The sequence below is a fragment of the Halichoerus grypus genome, chromosome 2 (assembly GCF_964656455.1).
Source record: "Halichoerus grypus chromosome 2, mHalGry1.hap1.1, whole genome shotgun sequence".
Taxonomy (NCBI): Eukaryota; Metazoa; Chordata; class Mammalia; order Carnivora; family Phocidae; genus Halichoerus; species Halichoerus grypus.
The window spans coordinates 135,018,836-135,038,806 of NC_135713.1; the positions used below are offsets into that span (position 1 = coordinate 135,018,836).

A 19,971-nucleotide genomic window follows, 5' to 3' on the forward strand; every position below is an offset into this window, starting at 1 on the left:
TTAGATTGCATTTCTTAGCTCCCCTGTGGCTAGAGGGTGTCATATAATTGAATTCTGGCTAATGAAATGTGAGCAGAACTGATTCCTGCCACTTTCAGACCTGGCTCATGAAAACTTCCTGCAAAACTGTCCATGTACTCTTCCCTTCTGGAGGAGTATCTGGAAACTGCAGGAGGAAGGAACCAAAAGATGAAAGGTGCCTGATTCCTGAATTACTATATGAAACACAGCCCCTCTGCCACCTCACAGTGGACTGTGATGTGCATGAAAAATATATTTTTATTATTTTAAGCCAGTGAGAGTTTGGAATTATGTACAGAAGTCAGCCTACCCAAATATATGTAACTTGATTTGTTATGAATTAATGTGAAAATACTTTGATTTTACTCTGAACCTAGAAAGTGACATACTAGTTACTGAATGTTTAATGGCATGATGCCGACTAAGATACAACTTAAAGTTATACTTAAAATTTAAAGAATGTACTAGTTTATTCAGTTCAAGATAAATCAACTAGACCCAGTATTTCCTGGTAAGTTTTGCTTATATCTTTCATACTGGTAGCAGATAGGTAAAAACAAACAAACAATTAAAATTTAAAAATTATACTGATAATTGAAAGATCTTGTCCCCTTCCTGTGGGTACGTATTTCATTCAGGCTATTAAGTAACCAGAACTTTTCATTCTTCTACTCTGGCAGAGCATTAGTCAATTTCATGTCAAGGTCAGGCAGCCATTAATACATACCTGGGGTTCTGCTTTTTGGAGCCTGTTCTCTGTAATTTCTAAAAGAAGAAAAAGACCATTAGGACTTAAAAAAGATAACTGACCTTAAGAAGATAACGTAAAAAAAAACTAGGGATAAAACTCACTCAAAGGACTATTGTACTCCCTCATCCCACCAGCAATCAATAAAAAAATGACAAAACCCCTAGTTTTAGCTGTATCAAAGTCTGTGAGACTCCAGTGATACTGCAGAAACATGGGAGCTTCCCTCTTTGCCCCCCACAGGGACTTCTGGTCATAAAATATTCTACCTTGGTTACTTGTGTCTACTCCTGAGGACTATCCAGATACAGAATTTCAGAAGTCTTCTTAAAGGGGGAATGAGTCACATATTACACAAAATCATTTTGTGGGAGATGGAAAGCATAAGAGTGTATTATTCTCAAGTGAGGAAAAAAATGGAGCCTTCTGGAGCAAGTTTGGGAGATATAAAAAATATTTTAATTAATTTCAAGGTCTCAAGTATGGTTTGTGTCTTTTCCATACTCCTACTTCTTTGCAAAATGTTTACTTCATGTGTTTCTATTCTATTAAAAATTATCCCTGACTTATACATAAACAGAAAACAGTTTCCTGAAGAAGGTAGCTATTACTGAAGAAATTAGCTAACCATGATATTTATCCTAAAATGTGAAGTTATTCCCTCTCAGATTAGAATTACAAATGAAATGAAACTTATTGATGTATAACAGAAGAGCTGTGAAAGGTGGTGGTTAACAGCAGGGACAGAGACAGCAATATTATCCGATATAAAGGAGTCTGGAGGAACTCGGAGTTAGAGCAAACAGCTGTGTATACTGAAATAGCAATGCACAAGAAAATGACTGATGTTTACAATAATGGCCCTCAGTTATCAAGAAAAGAAAAAAAAAAAAACACCACCATTCTTTTCAGAAAGTTCTGTTTAAAGAGTAAGATATGAGACATTTTCAAAAGGTTTTCACGAAAAGCAAACTCAAAGTCTGGAAACTTTGACAATCGAAGGGATAAACTGAAATTAGCTAGACAAATTATTTGGCTACAGGATTGATGTGGCACTGCTGTATGTGTATTTGCATATATCATCCGAGTATAAAGTTTGAAAGGGCCAAGTCTAAACACAGGATGTGCTGTATAAACTACATGTACATATGGGAGAGATTCTCTTCTGTCATTGCTAGGATGTGCAGATATTTCGTACCTTCAAAAAAATTAAGAACTAATAATTACTTCAGGATAGAAAAAAATACTCTTACCTTCTAGAGCTTTTAGATCCAGATAAAGAATGGAAAAACACTGACTCAAACTTCCTTGATTCTGTACTTGGCTTGTTTATGTCACTTCTTATACTCTGATGGGTTTCAAGTAGATCTTCCTCAGGTAACACTTTTTGGGGGGGCATTTGTTCCTTAACTGAAGAATGGCAAGTACTTTCCTTCTTTCGTGTCCGTCTGATTTTCCCAATGAAGAAGTCATCACCACTGTCACTATCCTCAGACATGGAGGACTGTTTGTAAAACCTTTCCTCTGTGCTATCATCAAAATACTCCTTTTCTTCTTGTAATTCTTCTCCATCACTGTTACCATCAAGGGAGCTACTGGACTCTTTCCCTTTTTTGATTTTACTTAAGGTTTTCATTTTTGGGTCAGCAGGTGTCTTCTGGGGCTCAGAAGAAACTACACCAGCCCTTTCAGAAGGCTTTGATGGAGAATTTGGAATGTCTACAGCATTGGGTCCATGTTCCACCTTGGTTCTTTTTTCTTTTGAATTTACTGGTTTCTTTGCCAATATTTTGGCTTCTTTCTCTTTTTGTTCACTGATAATAGTTCCTTCATGCTGTAACTTACTGGCATCATCATTTGAACACAAAGTGTCCTTGGAATGATTTTCTTCTGAAGCATTCTCTGATGATTTAACTTCAACATTTTGTCTTGCATCTTTAAAGGCTTTGACAGCAGCTACAACAGAAAAGCACAGGATGTGTTTCATCATTAAAACAAATATATAAAACATCACCACTTCAGTACAGTATTTCTTAAATTATTTGGAAACACTTAAGAGAACAACCACAATTATGTTAAGTATATATCATGGGTCACAAAAGAACTTCACTGACTTTAAAAACCAAACTTGGAAGAAATGGTCAGAGGTATTCAATTTAAAACTCTTAAAATTAACCATCCTTTCAGGCCCTGGAGCTATGAAAAATAGCAAAAACATCACTGAATACAAATAAATAAAATAAAATGGCAACTTTAATTTCTTTTGCAATAATGTATTGCTATGATTGTGGTGCACTATAAACTGTGTTTTCAGACATAAAAATAAATATATTCTAATCTGTGACAGTAACATTTAATTCTTTAAGCACAGTTTATAATACACACATAAATGAAAATTATGTGACTAAGTGGCAACATCAAAAGTAATACTATGAATTACACCAATATTTAGCAAATCGATTGTATTCAATATTACTATGAATATATTATATATAAACATAAGTGTATTCATATATTAGAATTTAGGAAAAAATACAGATTTAATTAGACATCAGATAACTTCCAAATTTTCAGGTACCTTCCCACATTTAAAAATATTTGAAGGAGATATTTTTAAAAGGTCCTCAAAACAAACAAAAAAAAACCCCAAAGAAATAAATGAATAGCCATTTATTCAAAATCTTATACATAAGTGCATTTAAGTACATGGCTTAAAAGTCATTTAATACATACCTTTCAGCACATCTATTTTTGTCTTCAGAAGAGGATGCATCGCTAGTCTGGCAACTGCTCTTTCAGTTGCAGTAGAATCAGGCTGCAAATTGAAACAACAAACACGGGAATAGGAACAATATAGTACTATTAAGAAGTGAATAAAAGAAAATGTATCATAATTTTTAAAAATGAGAGTTAGGAAACAGGAATTTGTTAGTATTCTCTAGATAAGTCACCTGGATAATCTATAATAAAGAAAAATAAAACTCAAGATGACAAAATACAACTGCCCCTGAAACAAATAAAATTATTATGTAATCAACTAACAAATCCCTTTGGGGACTTAATATTTTTCCAGAACTCTGGTAGGCATCCTGTGTGTTATTTAAAAAATGCAATATAGCTTCTGCTTTCAAAGAGGTTAAAAGATCTAGATCTAGATCTTTTTAAAGACTAAATTAATATGAATCAAATAACATGTTAGTGCTAAGCTGGGTGATACAATTTATAACTACTGTAATGTTTGAAATTCCAGTTAATAGAGATGTAAAAACTATCTGATGCTAGATATTTGTATTTTGAAAGTCTAGTATCTCTACTGTATTTTCAGAACCTTCTACCACTGCTTGTCTAAGAGCCAACATTTCATAAATATCTGATGATGACTGAGTTGGAACTGATTGTATATTTAATATACTTACAAATTTAGAAAATTCATGATTTGGGATAATTTCCTTAAATATCTTCTATGCGCTGACAACATCCAAATTTCTAACTGCTACTCTAACTTGAGCTCAAGACTCATATATGAACCTCCTACTTGACGTATTAAAAGAGAATTCTTTTTTTCTTTTTTTTAAAGTAGGCTCCATCCCCGGTGTGGAGCCCAACATGGGGCTTAAACTCATGCCCCAGAGATTGAAACCTGAGCTGAGATCAAGAGTTGGATGCTTTACCTACTGAGCCACCCACCAGGCACCCAGAGAATTCTTTGATATCCTTCTCAAACTTACTTCTTCAGTCTTTCCTGTCTTATTATACATAATTCCACTTTTGTTGGTTGCTCAGGACTAAAACTTTAAGAATTCTTCTATCACATTTCTCCTTCCTTCACAGCTCACAATTAGTCCTTTAGCAAATCTTGTGGTTCTAAATGCAAAATATATTCAGGACCGTTCACTTCTCACCACTCCTACTCTTAGTACTTTTGACCAATTCACCAACATGTCTCACCTGCAGCACCAATGTAATACACTCAAACCTGGTCACTTGCTTCCCCACCCCTGAGTTTCCACAGAGCATCACAGTGAGTTTTTAAAAAGGTAGCCAGATCACGCTATGCCACTATCTGTTCTTTAAGCTTTACTGCCTTCTGATGCTTAGGCTATTCCTTTGTAAGCTCTGCTTTTCCTGGAATACTGTACTCCCAAATGTATGCATGACTGACCATCTCTTATTATTCAAATATCTTATTATTCACATATCAAATGTTATCTGAACAACACTTCCCATAACTCTTCATTTACTTATCACTTAACATTGCATGCCAGCGTAGATATTTTCCCATCTGTGAGGCAGGGGCTCTGTTTTCCTCATTGCTATAGACCTAGGGCTTGGAACAGTAACTGGAAAGAGTCTTCATTCAATAAACATCCCATAAGGCAAATGGATACATTTCATTGTGTATCAAAATAGAGCTGTGAGCTTCAAATGTCTTTATTTTAAATTTTCTTTCACTGTTAATAGCCCACTATAAAGTTTTTCTCCCCCCTAGTAGAACAAACATGAGGACATTAGTAAATGCAAGATGATGGCTCTCTGAAGTCTACTGTGTTTGGAGGACTTATCTAGGCAATGTTACCCCTCTCTAAATTATATCTGTGGTCTAATTACCTTGTGTATTGAATTGAAGAACATCTCCCTAAAATTTATGTCCAACTACAAACTCAGAATGTGACCTTATTTGGAATCAGGGTCTTTGCAGATATAATTAAAAGGTGAATATGCTGGATTAGGGTGGTCCTCAATCTAATATGACCGATGTCCTCATAAGGGAGACATCTGGATAGAGGCACAGAGAGAGGGAAGAAGGCTGAGGCAGAGATTGCAGTTATCCTGCCATAGGCCAAGGAAGGCCACAGGCCATGGTTCACACAAGCTGGAAGAAGCAAGGAAGGGTTCTTCCCTAGAAACTTCCGAGGATCTTAGCACTACTGTCACCTTGATTTCAGATTTCTAGCCTCCTGAAACATGACAGGATACAATTTTGTTGTTTTAAAACATCTAGTTTGTGGTACTTTGCTACAGCAGCCTTAGGGTAACTATAAACTTTGATTCTCTTAGGCTCTTAGATATTGCCTCTGTTCAGTCTTGTCCAAGAAATGTAGTCCAGGGGTGCCTGGGTGGCTCAGTCGTTAAGTGTCTGCCTTTGGCTCAGGTCATGATCCTAGGGTCCTGGGATGGAGCCCCGCGTTGGGCTCCCTGCTCAGCGGGAAGCCTGCTTTTCCCTCTCCCACTCCTCCTGCCTGTGTTCCCTCTCTCGCTGTCAAATTAAAAAAAAAAAAAAAAAGAGATGTAGTCCATTTGGAGACTATTCATTAAGTACAGTGTTAAGATAACCCATTGTTTCTATACCTTGTTGGGTTTCCTGAAGTCCAATACAGGACTTGTTGCCCATTTTATCTCCCTTGGAGATATATGAGAGAATCTGGGAAGAAAACCTAGTGCTGGTATCCTGAGTCACTCAGCAACAAGATGGGCTGCTGAACGTATAGGTCAAATATGTATGATTTAGTTTTATAGGGTGTATATTAAAAGCTGTAACACAGAACCCCCTGATGAGGGACATGATTTTTCATGCTGAAAAGGCCAACATGATATATGAAAATTGAGAGTCACATCAGAATACTAGAGTCTACATGCTTTCAGAGAGAGAACAAAGTTACCAAAAAAAAAAAAAAAATCAGGAATCAAAATTGGAGGTCAAAGACAGCTGCATAAAAATCTTGTAGGAAAATGATTCCTAAATTAGATAAGAATAAAAATACTTCCCAACATGCAAGGTTTAAAAAAGTTTACATCTCTTGAACCTTTCTCCTTAGAAGGTACTAGCTCCACTAAAATGAAGAAGGATACAAAGAATGAGTAACGTATGGGATAGAAGAAACGGAGATACAGGCAGAAGGCATTCTCAGGATAGTGACAAGGAGAATTAGAATACCTGGTGTATTAAACACCTTTTTTTTTTTTTAGATTTTATTTATTTGAGAGAGAGAGCACGGGCGCATGAGTTGGGGGAGGGGCAAAAGGAGAGGGAGAAGCAGACTGCTCCCTGAGCTCGGAGCTCAACATGGGGCTTGATCCCAGGACCCTGAGATCATGACCTGAGCTGAAGTCAGACGCCACCAACTGAGTCACCCACGCATCCCTGGTGTATTAAACATCTTGAGAGGAGACTTCAGTAACTGAAGAGCAGTTTGGTATTACACTAGAGAGAAGACAGGAAACTAACAAGGAAAAATAAACTATAGGAAATAGAAATATTGTGCAGAAAAGGAAAAATAATAATCACTCACTACATGACTTGTAGTCAAAATAACAGAATCACTAAATGTTCATCTAATCTAAATTTGACCCAAGTGCCTTAGGAGGATGGAAGTGATAAGGAAGGTACATATATGACAGAGGGGCTGGCAGAGGAAAGAGATATAAATTCTTATAAACCACCATAGGAAGTCAATAGTTAATACTTAAAATATACTAATATTGACATACTGATGTGTGGGGTAAATCCCCTGAAAACCAACTGAAGTTGAAAGTCAGGAAGCACTAACAGAGAACTGTCATTTTCACAAACAAGTCTTGTAGAAGTACTTGATTCTCAAAACTGGTCGTTGGCAAATTGGCTCATGGGCCAGTTCTCACCTGCTGCCTGTTTTTTAAAATAAAGTTTCAGGAAACACAGTGAAATTCATTCATTTACATACTATCTATAGTTCTACTATGTCACCCGGCAGAGTTGAGTAGTTGTGACAGAGAATGTATGGCCTGCAAAGCCTAAAATATTTATTATATACAGAATTACTTTACAGAAAAAGTGTGACACCTGCTCTAATAATATGCAAGTAGAATCCTTGGTGGGGATAAACTAAAAAATTAGGAAAAAATAAAAAATAAAGTTTTAGCAGGTTCATGATGTTCTAAAGTTAAATTTAAAACAAAAACAGGCGCACCTGGGTGGCTCAGTCGGTTGAGCGTCCGACTCTTGGTTTTGGCTCAGGTCATGATACTGGGGTCATGAGATCGAGCCCCGTGTTGGGTTTGGTGCTTCACGTGGAGTCTGCTTGAGATTCCCTCCCACTCTCCCTCTACCCCTACCCTTCCTCACACGTGCTCTCTAAATAAATAAATAGTCTTTAAAAAAAAATAAAACGAAAACACTATCAGGACAGACTTTTGTTGCCAAATCAAAGCAACAAGTTAATAGCCTTAAATGCATTGACTGTTTTTCTTGAATGGTGACATACTTTGAGATTCTGGCTTAGTAGAGAAAATGTGGTATTCAGTGAAAAAGCAGGATGTTTTAATTGCCAGGACTTACTTATCTCAGTACACTTAAATGTAAAAACAATGACAACAGAACCAATTAGTTCTGAGAATATACACACCCCAAGAACCTACCCTCCCTCCACATTACAAGGGAAAAGAAGAACCTCCAGCAGCAGCTGTTACTCTGTAACTGCTTCTTTCACTGTATTTCCACCCTGTAGCTACTAATAACTCACTTTAGAGATAATCCCTAATATATGAACATCTGTATTTGTAAAACAGATAAATTAGAAAATAACTGTTCTAATCAGGAGTTAATTTCACATGTTTTAGATAAGAAGTTATGGGAATCCCAAATATTTTGGCTAAATGTGTTCATATAAAATTTTTCAAAAACATACCTACTATTGTTCCAAACCCCTGCTTTGACAACTTGCTAAAAGCTCTGATGAGCCGTGTATTCTTTTTTCCAGAGCTAATTACATCCCACCATCTTAGTTATAACAAGGTTTAGAAGACCATTGATAATACTTGCATGTTGAATGCTGACTTTAAGTAAAAACTATTTATTTAAGAATCATTTTATCATCGAGTTTACTTAGCAATGCCCTGGAAGATATCCTGAGTAACTGTGACTCAGTGATCTGACTTCAATAAATTCTATTTTTTTTTTAAAAAGGCCCTAGAATAGGATTTATAATTCTAAAATTATGTATTACTCTAATAAATGAAGACATTATTATCCTTGGATGTTACATGTCTTCCCCTATAACTGTGCTTTTATATTGCAACCTTCATGGAAGACTTACTTGAAGAGAATATCAGGTTAACTGATTTTTAAAAAGGTCACTGCATTGCCTAACACCAGGGGTGCCATCACAATGGGAGTGTGCAGGATAGAGCTTATGCATCCATATGTAACAGAATCAATACTGTTCAAAGAACATAAAAGGCTTGAGTCTATAAGGTATACAGATATATATAATTAAGTAGTTACTAATCAGGTGTGATTACTTAATAATTTAATATGAAGAATTATATATACCACGGCTTTACTTCTGTAATTACATGCAATTTGTATCTTTTTAAAAAACAGTAAATGCCATCAGTAAATAAAAATTTTATTATTCTGTTCAAAGTGTTTTGTTGATAAGAGCACTTACTTCCCCCCAAAGGTTTTTTTTTTTTTTTTAAGATTTTTTATTTATTTATTTGAGGGAGAGAGAGCAGAGTGAGCAAGAACACGAATGCGGGAAAAGGCAGAGGGAGATGGAGAAGCAATACCATCAAAAACGATAAAATGCTTAGGACTAAATACAACAAAGAAAGTGAGAGATCTGTACACTGAAAACTGTAAGACTTTAATGACAGAAATAGAAGAGGACACAAAAAATTAGAAAGATATCTTATGATTATGGATTGGAAAAACTGACATTGTTAAAATATCCATAGTACCCAAAGCTATGTTTAAGTTCAATGTAATCCCTATCAAAATTACAATGGCATTTTTCACAGAAATAAAAAAAAAATTTCCTCAAATTTGTTGGAACTACAAAAGACCCCAAATAGCCACAGCAATCTTGAGAAAGAACAAAGCTGGAGGCATTATGCTTCCTAATTTCAAACTACAGTACGAAGCTATAGTAATAAGAACAGTATGGCACTGTCATTAAAACAGACACACACAGCAATGGAATAGAATTGAGAGCCCAGGAATAAACAAATGCATATACAGTGAACTGCTGTTTGACAAGGGGGCCAAGAATACTTGAAGGGGAAAAGATAGTCTTTTCAATAAATGGTATTAGAAAAACTGGATATTCATATGTCAGAGAATGAAACTAGACACGTATCTTAACACGATTCATAAAAATTAACTTGAATTGGACTAAAAAGACTTAAATGTGAGACCTGAAACCATAAAACTCCTAGAACACGTAGGGAAAAAAAATTCCTTGACATTGGTCTCGTCAATGTTTTTTTGGATGTGACACCAACAGCACAAGCAATAAAAGTAAAAGTAAACAAGTGGGGCTACATCAAACTACAAATTTATTGCAAAACAGAAGAAACAATCAACAAAGTGAATAGGCAATCTACAGAATCAGAGAAAATATTTGCAAACCGTATCTCAGATAAGGGGCTAATATCCACAATATGGAAGGAACTCATACAACTCAATATCAAATAAATAAAACAAAATAAATATAAAATCTGATTAAAAATGGACGGAGGACTTGAGCAGATATTTTTCAAAAGAAGAAATGGCCAACAGGTACATGAAAAGAAGTGCAACATTACTAATCACTGGGGAAATGTAAATCAAAACCACAATGAGATACCACCTCACACTAACTTGTTAGAATGGCTACTCTCAAAAAAACCAAGAGCTAACAAGTATTGGTGAGTATATGGAGAAAAGGGAGCCCTGGAGCACTGCTGGTGAGAATGCAGACTAGTACAGACACTAGGGAAAAAAGATGAGGTTCCTCAACAAATTATAACTAGAGCTACCATATGATCCAGCAGTCCCACTTCCAGATATACACCCGGAGCAAACGACATCTCAGAGAGATATTGTGTTCACTGCAGTATTATTCATGATAGCCAAGACATGGAAACAACCAAGAGTCCATTGACAAATGAAGTGAATAAAGAAAACATAAATATGTACACACACACACACACACACACACACACAGGAATATTATTTAGCCATGAGAAAGAAGAAAATCTTTCCATCTGCAACATGGATGAATCTGGTAGGCATTACAATGACTGAAAGAAACAGACAGAGAAAGACAAATACTGCATAGTATGACTTATATGTGGAATCTAAAAAAACCAAACTCACAGAGGCAAGAGCAGAATGTTGGTTGCCAGAGACTGGGGTGGTAGAGGAAATGGGAAGATTTCGGTCAAAGGGTACAAATGTTCTGTTAAAAGAAGAGTAAGTTCTAGAGATCTAATATTCAGTATGGTGATTACAGACAACAATACTTTATTATATACTTGAAAGCATCTAAAAGAGTACATCTTAAATGCACTCACCACAAAAAACTGTAATTATATATGGTGATGGATGTGATAATTAACCTTATTATGGTTATTTTTCATAATATATATGTGTATCAAACCAGCAGGTTGTATAACTTAAACTTACACAATGTTTGTTATAGGTCAATTATATCTCAGTAAAGCTAAAAACAAAAAATACAAAAATTTTTACCAAAATATTTAACATTAATATATCAGCATTGTTAGGCAAAAAGCAAAGAAATAGCTTCTCAAATTCTCATTCATTTAGCTGGCAATCTATTTAACAATAATGTGGTCTTATAGATATGTGACAAACCTACTTTGCAGCATAATGATATTTGCAAATACACACTTCAGCATGTCCTTATTGCTTCTAATTTTTATAAACTGGAAATTTTGTTAAAGTTGGCTACCTAACACCATCACCAAATATTTGAGCACAACTATTGTTGTTATACTGAAATATGAAAAATGTCAGAGTCATTTAAGAATACTTAAACATCAACAGATAATACAGCATAGAAATGCCATAAAACTCTTGCTTGAGTATGTGAGGGTGCACAAAACACTTAATTTTTTGGCAAAATGAAACTGAACACTGAGGATAAGCCCTGTTATTTTTACATCTGCTACAATAAGGCCTTTGAAGAGGGTCAAAAAGGCATTACCAGAATGTTTGACCTGCAAGAGTTTATTAGAGAAATGAAAAAAACAAAACAAAACAAAAAACAAAAAAGCAAGAGCGAGAGATAGTAAGTGAACTGCCTGAAGTCAGGCAGCTAACGGCAAAGCAACACTAGTTAGAATGCAGAAACTCCTAGAAATTTAAGCCTCTTCCCTTTGCTAATCAGCAATTTTTGCAAATAGAATGCATTGTACAGATCTTCTTAGGATACATCTAGTCTTTCAAACTTATGTTTGATGTTTAATTGCTAGTTGTTTTTAGTTAATTTATATCTGTTCTTGATGGTCAGTTACTAATCTGCAAATCTGAGTAACTTACGATTTGGGGAGTAGAAAAAATATTCTAAAGGGGAAAAACTGTTAATGGCATATACATAAGTTGCATGCTTTACAAATACTAAGGAATTCAGTTTTCATTCTTCAAAGATAAAAAAAAGGGTACACATGTATTTCTTAAAATGTCTGATTTAAAGAAAGTCTTAGTTAAAAATATCATGTTTTATAAATGACAGCAATCATTTTATTTTTTATTTATTTAGTTTTTTAAAAGAGTTTATTTATTTATTTGAGAGAGAGCACGAGCAGGGGGAGAGGCAGAGGCAGAGGGAGAAGCAGACTCCCCGCTGAGTAGGGAGCCCGATGCGGAGCTCGATCCCAGGACCCTGGGATCAAGACCTGAGCCGAAGGCAGATGCTTAACCGACTGCGCCGCTCAGGCGCCGCTGACAGCAATCATTTTAATAAACTTTATTTCTCCTAAGTAAACAATGTCAAATTTAACATTTTCAACCTGTTTCTTAACAAAGCAATTTGAAATCATTCAATGCATTTTTTTACTTCAAATTTTAACAAGAGGTAAAGGGAATACAGATCAATGATTTTATCCAATAATTAGACTAACAGTTTTGACTTCATTTCCAGATTACCTAGCTAGCTGGGAACAAAAGCTAGAACTGACAGTCAGGTTTCTGAATCCAGTCTAGTATTCTCAAGCGGTTTTCTTCTAAATTGTTTGAGATAACCTTCTCTCATTTTGTGACTCATCTCCAAGCCCCCCTCTCAAATCTTTTTGGAGAGAAATTAAATATAAGCATAAAAAAGAGGCTTGTAAAGTAAATGGGCAGAGGTCTGAAGCTCCGGCTGTGCTTTGGGTTTCGGCAGCCGTCAGCTGTGTCTACGGTTTGCTTATGTCTCTGGGCAGAGGGTAAGAACTCAAAGAATAAGCAGAGCAGAACCTGTCATGAGACCTTTCAAATTCTTTATTCCTCCTTATTTCACTACTGTCCATCTTCCTTCCTTCCTTTATCCCTCTTTGTATTCACTGATATTTATACTTATATAAACATGTCTAAATAAATGGGAAGGCATGGTCTTACACATAAGGACACAAACACCATCATTTGAGGCTCACAATCTTGCTCTAATTTTAACGGTTAAGACAAATGAACAACTAATTCATCAAAGACAGAATGTGATAAACTTCACAGGAAAGATGAAAAATGTTACGGAGGTTTATAGAAGAAATCTGAGTAGTCATATATCTGAAATTTACATAAACTGATTTTGAAGCTTAAAAGACTAAGTTAATTCTCTATGAACAGTTTTTACACCTGCATGAAAAAAGTTTTCATAATATTAGAGGGTATGAAGGAACCACAGCTTTCCTTATTTAATGTTGACACAATATTTGCCATGGAAAATTCTCAGGAAACTGTGGTTTTCGCACACCTCCAGTTTCTTCCATTTCAAATAAATTAAGTAAAAAGGGGGAAAACACCTCATCTTTTTATGGAAAAATTTTATTTTGGCATATGGGTATTTTTTATGAACACAAGCATTTGGTGTTCAATTCTGAAAAGAATTTTGAGAATGTACATGTGAATACAAACAACAGTCTAAAGATGAAAAAGCTCTCTTACATGCAATGTTCCTTCCTGTGAAAAGCTGCCTACAGCAAACTGACTCTGAGTGACCTGGTAGAGGCAGAATGCTGGTAGCAGCAGTCTCAATATTTAGACTTAATTTCAATTCTAGGTTTCACCTAAAGATATATTAATGTGTGCATTTATTAAAAACATGTAGGGAGGTAATAAGAAACAGTCCATTCAGCGGGATCAGAAGAATTGTGACAACCTAAGGCTTAGAGTCCACACTGAAGGCAAGGGGAGACGTTTCTGCATCTGTTGAGCTCTTATAATCCCTGAGACACAATGATTCTAAAATGGAGTCTTACAAATAGGGGACCCAGGGGCACCTGGGTGGCTCAGTCGTTAAGCGTCTGCCTTCAGCTCGGGTCATGATCCCAGGGTCCTGGGATCGAGCCCTGCATCGGGCTCTCTGCTCCACGGGAAGCCTGCTTCCTCTCCCACTCCCCCTGCTTGTGTTTCCTCTCTCGCTGTGTGTCTCTCTGTCAAGTAAATGAATAAAATCTTTGAAAAAAACAAAACAAACAAACAAAAAACATATAGGGGACCCATTCCAGCCTTTTCTTCTAAACTTCTGTTTTGTAGGCAGAGACCAGGGTTTAGACCTTGGACCTGCTATCTGCTAATGACTTACCATAGGTATATTTTTGACCTTTCTGGGCCTATTTGTCCCAGTTATTATCTTCCCTGAGAAAGCTAACATATATAAAGCACCTAATGAGTCGGCAACTGTTAACAGAGGTTAACAAATACTAATTTGCTTCCCCTTATATGGTAGTTGTTTAATATACCTGTCTTTTACTCCCTACTAGATTATATATTCCCCTGGAAAATACTGAGTCTCCTATTCCCTTCATATCTTCCACACTGCCTAGCTGATTGCTTTGCATGCAACACATGTTTTGAATTGAGAAGTTCCTGAAATCCTGGCACCAGCTGCCTGGAAATGTCAAAATTTTCATTCTTCAACTCCCTAGCTTTAAACTTTCATCATATACATATTAACTGCCTACTTAACCTTTCTAGCCCTTTTCTGCATTTGAAAAATGAAGACACTACTATTACCACACACACACACCACATGTGTGCACATATGTGCAGATGAATGCTTTCTACATGAGATCATTGTTGTAAGATCAACTGAGATAAGAATGTATATGGAAGAACTGTGCAAGCTGTAAGATATTACATAAATTATTTTGCTCTGCTCTGATCTGATTGTCAGATAGCCTCAAACATACAGAGCTCTATGTAATAGACTTCGTTCCTGTGAGGTTATCTTCCACTGAGCTCATTTCCTACAACACGCTGAAGAACAATCAATCCGTTCTACAGAACAACACTGCTGTCTGCCTCATTTTTTAGAGGTTTAATTTATTAACAGGTTTTCAAACAGAAGAGCCTGAATCCAATGGAAGAATACAAAATAGGTGAAATCAAATAGCTTGGGAGGAATCTGAAATGATTTCTTAAGCAGGGCAGTTTCCCTTTGCTTTAAATCCCTCCAGGGTTCCATCAAGAACTTGGATTAAACAACTGTTTCTCCTTTCTCCCTCTCTCCACTTTCCCTTCCTTCCTTGCTTTTGTTTAGAGGAAGGTATAAACAAAGCAGAAACGTAATCAGGTTTCACTTGACCCTTGACAGTGAGATCCTAGGCTTTTTTTTTTTTTTTAAGATTTTTATTTATTTATTTATTTGAAAAAGAGAAAGAGAGACAGCGTGGGCCAGCGAGAGTGACAGCAGGAGCAGTGGGAGAGGCAGAGGGAGAAGCAGGCTCCCTGCTCAGCGGGGCTGGATCCCAGAACCCTGGGATCATGACCTGAGCCAAAGGCAGCTGCTTAACCGGATGAGCTACCTAGGCGCTCCAAGATCCTAAACTTTTTATCTGAATTCATATTAAAAATCTCATGACCATGGGGGCACCTGGGTGGCTCAGTCAGTTAAGCGTCCAACTCAATTTCGGCTCAGATCATGATCCCAGGGTTGTGAGATCTAGCCCTTCAGGCTCTGTGCTTAGTGGGGAGTCTGCTTGTCTCTCTTCTCCTCTCGTCCCCCACTGCCTCTCGGGCCCCTGCTCATGCACACGTACTCTTTCTCTAAAATAAATAAATTTAAAAAAATTTCATGACTACAAATCTTGTCATATGCAAATGAATTTACTAATACAAAATAACAATGATAAGCTAATATAGATGTTTGTTGTCTCCCTTTTTTGGAGAAGTGACACTTCACACACTGGAAAGTTGAAGGAAGGGTTGTAAATGGAAGAGGATACCCTAAAAAACTGATTTTATAAATATTACACATACACTAATATTAATCTTCCAAAGTGAAAACAATCTGGCAGAGAAGATGCTTTTTACTTTCACCATAAATTAAACATTAATCAATACTTTTAGAATTTAGCAACCAGAAAGCTCAAAAAACTTATTCTGGAAAAATGATTATTTTTTTTAAACTTTCAAGAGAAAACAAAAAAAAAATTCTGTAACATTTTTATTCAGTTACCATTATTCTATTTAACATGCCATTATTTTGTCTGAGATACAGACCAAACCACAGTTTAAAACTGTATTTTTTCCTCTCTTTATGAAAAAAATCCTAAGAAATAAGAATATTTACTGTAAAATTATTCTAGTACAAAATAAAGAGACTGTTGTAAAATCTTGTTCATGGATTTAGTGTTGCTTTTCTCATCAGGACAATGGCACCAACAAGTTTTCCCTCCCCTCAAACAAATAAAAACCTTTCATATTCTGGCTTTCTTAAAATGCTTTAAAATCTAACGTCTCATATCACTTGTAGAAAAGTCAGCGCTAGTCTCAAAGAATCAAAGCATTCTTTCCTGAGGCCTGGAATAGGCAAACTGACGTCTACAGTTGGAGATTCTACATAAGGCTCTGGGTAATCAGTAAAACAGGTAGGCAGAGAATCAGTAAGGACACAAATCACCTGAACACCACCAACAACTAACGTGACCTACTTGACATTTTTAGGATACTGATCTCAAGAGAAAACATACTGTTTTCAAGTGCATATGAAATATTACCAAGATAAGCCATTCTGGACCATAACAGAAATAAAAATCATAAAAAGGCTGCTCATGGATCATAAAGGAAACAATAATGAAAACATACCTAGAAGACCCTTTAACTGTTCAGAAATTAAACAATATACTTCTAACTAAACCACAGGTCAAAGATGAAGTTTCAAGGGAAATTTAGAACATTGTGAACTCAAAGAAAATGAGAATACAACCCATCAAATTTAAGGGTGCAGCTAAAGGAATGCTTACATAAGGCAACTTTGTAACACTAAATGCTTGTTAGAAAATAAGAAAGTTCTAAAATCAGTAACTGAAGCTTCCACATTAAGAAACTAGAAAAAGAGCAAAGTGGACATAAAGGCAAGAAACAAGAAATAATATACATTAGAGCAAATGCCAATGAAAGTGAGAACAGAAAAGCAACACAGAAACATCCATTAATCCAAAATCTGCTCTCAGGTTGGAACTGTCTTATGTAGACATTAGCAAATTGGGCGGAAATGAAAAAGGGGAAATAGTAGGAGCAGGAGAACTGGGTAGAAGTCCCAACTGTGCCATATAACAGTGTATGTATAGCTCTACTCAGTTCACTTCATTCTTTCTGACCTAGTTTCCTCATTTGTAAAAAGGGGGTAAAAATAATCTTTCACGAGTACTAAATATGGAGATTAAATGGTCATAAAAACTACCAGGAAAAAATAAAAATATTGTTTGTCCTGTTTAGTAAGATTAACAAACTGTTACTAACACATAAATGGCACATTAAGTTCAACATACCTTTAAGGACCTTGAAGGTGTGCTATCACAAGCAAAGCAAAATTCATAAATTACCATAAAAATATTTTTTTGGTGGCAATAACGGAGCTCAAGTGGGGAAAAATCATCAGGCTTGTTGATAAGTTTTTTCTTCAAGGACAAAGGTGACAAGAGAAAGTAAGTCAACCATATAAAAAGGAACTTTTCTTAAAAGAAAGACAATCCACTGCAGATATACCTTTTTGCAGATTTTTTCAAAGTTGATATCATCACCGAGAGCAGATTTAGTTACTATATCAGGTTTCAATTCCTGTAAAAAAAAAAAAAAAAAGGAATTTTAGTTATGAATCTAATTTTATTTACTTATTTTATTTTTGTGGGGGAGGGGCAGAGAGAGATGCAGGAGAGAATCTTAAGCAGGTTTCATGCCCAGCACAGACCTAAGTGGGGCTCTATCTCACAACCCTGAGGATCATGACCTCAGCCGAAATCAAGAGTAGGATGCTTAACCAACTGAGCCACCAAGGCGCCCAGTTATGAATCTAATTTTAGTGCACCATTCGTTATTATGAGGTACATTTCTTCCCATGTTTGTCTTTTAAGAAATCTGGTATTAAATAAGTTCTTAATTTTTGGATGAGAATAACTCCTATCACAGTATGAACTTATAATACTATGAAAAACTACAGCAAAATGAATTTAAGAGCTAATCCTCTTAAGACAGTTATACTCAGATTCCATGGAGGCCAGAAAATTTAATGTGCCATTAAATTTCCAGCTTAATAACAGTTCTTTAATTGAAATAAGATTAATATAACTCAAAATATTAATTTAAGACTTCTAAATTTCAAAGAAATTATTACTTATTTTAATTACATTTCAGGGCATTACCAATTACATCATTTCACAGAGAAATGTAAAGATTTATAGAGAAATACTTAATTTTAATTAATGATTAAAAAAACTAAGCTACAAAATACTTTTATATTATACAAGAAATTAATCCAAATTTACTTTAGAAAATTAAAAACCAGAAAAGCAGAGAAAAAATAAGTAAAATTACTAACAATGTATACACGGTTACAATTTTACCATACACCCTTCTATATGTTTGAGAGAACTGAGTTTGATACACATTTCACTAAAGAATGAGGACTTTAGATCATACAAAAATGAAATTTCTCTTAACAGTTATCAAGTTATTCTACTGTGCATGAAAAAATACAATGAACATTTGTGTATTTTTTTCATAATACTATTTGGAAGAAAGCTAAATAAAATCAGATAGTTGGTTTTGAAACAACACTGAGTGATAGTGAGTTAGATAAATGTATGATATGGCAAAAACTGTACAGGAATTATTCCATGAAAATTATTTAAATTATATGTATTTTTAAGATTTATTTATTTTAGGGAGAGAGAGAGAGAGAGTCTGAAGCAGACTCCACACAGAGCATGGAGCCCACCATGGGGCTCGATCTAACAACACTGAGATCACGACCTGAGCCAAAACCAAGAGTTGGAGGCTTATCCGAATATGTCACCAAGGTGCCCCTAAAATATATTTTAAACAAAAATAGGTCCAGTGCACCTGGGTGGCTCGGTTGGTTGAGCACCAACTCTTGGTTTCGGCTCAGTCCATGATCTGGGGACATGAGATTGAGCCCTGCCTGAGGCTCCCCACTCAGTGGGGAGTCTGCTCTCTTTCTCCCTTGTCCCTCCCCCCGCTCACACACGTGCACCCACGTGCATGCTCTCTCTCTCTCCCTCTCAAATAAATAAAACCTAAACACACACACACACACAAAAACCAGGACCATAGCATTTTGTAAACTAGCTTTATCATTTAATGACAGAGCAAATATCTATCCATTTTCTTTTCATTCTCTTACATCACTGTCCTTATTTATTTAGCCAACCTTTTATTATCAGACATTAGTATGTTTTCTGATTTTTTAAATCTTTTTATAAATAAGAATGGTGTAATTATCCTTGTACATACTGATTTGTGTAACTCCTGAAAAATTACCACAGATTCTGTATTAAAGAACCATACTATGCTTTTGGAAAATGAGCAGAATGGAAATGATAATGGTCTAATGTCAGAAAGATCAAAAGCACAGTTTCTGAAAATACTCAATTTTATTTTGTATACACGGATGCAATTAGGAAAAAATGTGTATGTAAAACAAATCTATGTAAGGAGAATAAAAATAATAGATTCTTTCTTTTAAGTCTGTATGTGTGTGTGTGTGTATAATGTCTTTAGGAACTGATGAGCTACTTTGAAAGATGGCCTCCCTGTCAGTTTAAAGTCAGTAAAACTATTTAAATTATAATTTAAAAAATCCAAATTTTTTTGTCGGCTGGCTATAGGTATCTTTTTCTACTCTGTAAGTAAAAAAATCATTCTAAAGAGTAAATCAGTTAAATGTTATTGCAAATATGAATATAAGACGTGCAGAAGATAATGCTGCTTAAATCTCAAC

At 35.5% G+C, this 19,971-nt stretch overlaps 1 protein-coding gene across 4 annotated transcripts in view; it reads right to left on the reverse strand.

Moving 5' to 3' along the window:
* SRFBP1 (serum response factor binding protein 1) overlaps positions 1-19,971 on the reverse strand; it is a 66,294-nt gene that overhangs the window by 8,195 nt on the left and 38,128 nt on the right. For all 4 annotated transcript variants that reach the window (XR_004914114.2, XR_004914113.2, XR_013445859.1 and 1 more), the window contains exons 4-7: positions 17,721-17,792; positions 3,503-3,584; positions 2,023-2,725; positions 749-786 (exon numbers count right to left, since the gene is read on the reverse strand). Coding sequence is in view for 1 of the 4 variants with exons in the window: in XM_036082227.2 (XP_035938120.1) it covers positions 749-786; positions 2,023-2,725; positions 3,503-3,584; positions 17,721-17,792 (895 nt within the window). In the remaining 3 variants the exon portion in view is untranslated. The remainder of the gene's footprint in view (positions 1-748; positions 787-2,022; positions 2,726-3,502; positions 3,585-17,720; positions 17,793-19,971) is intronic.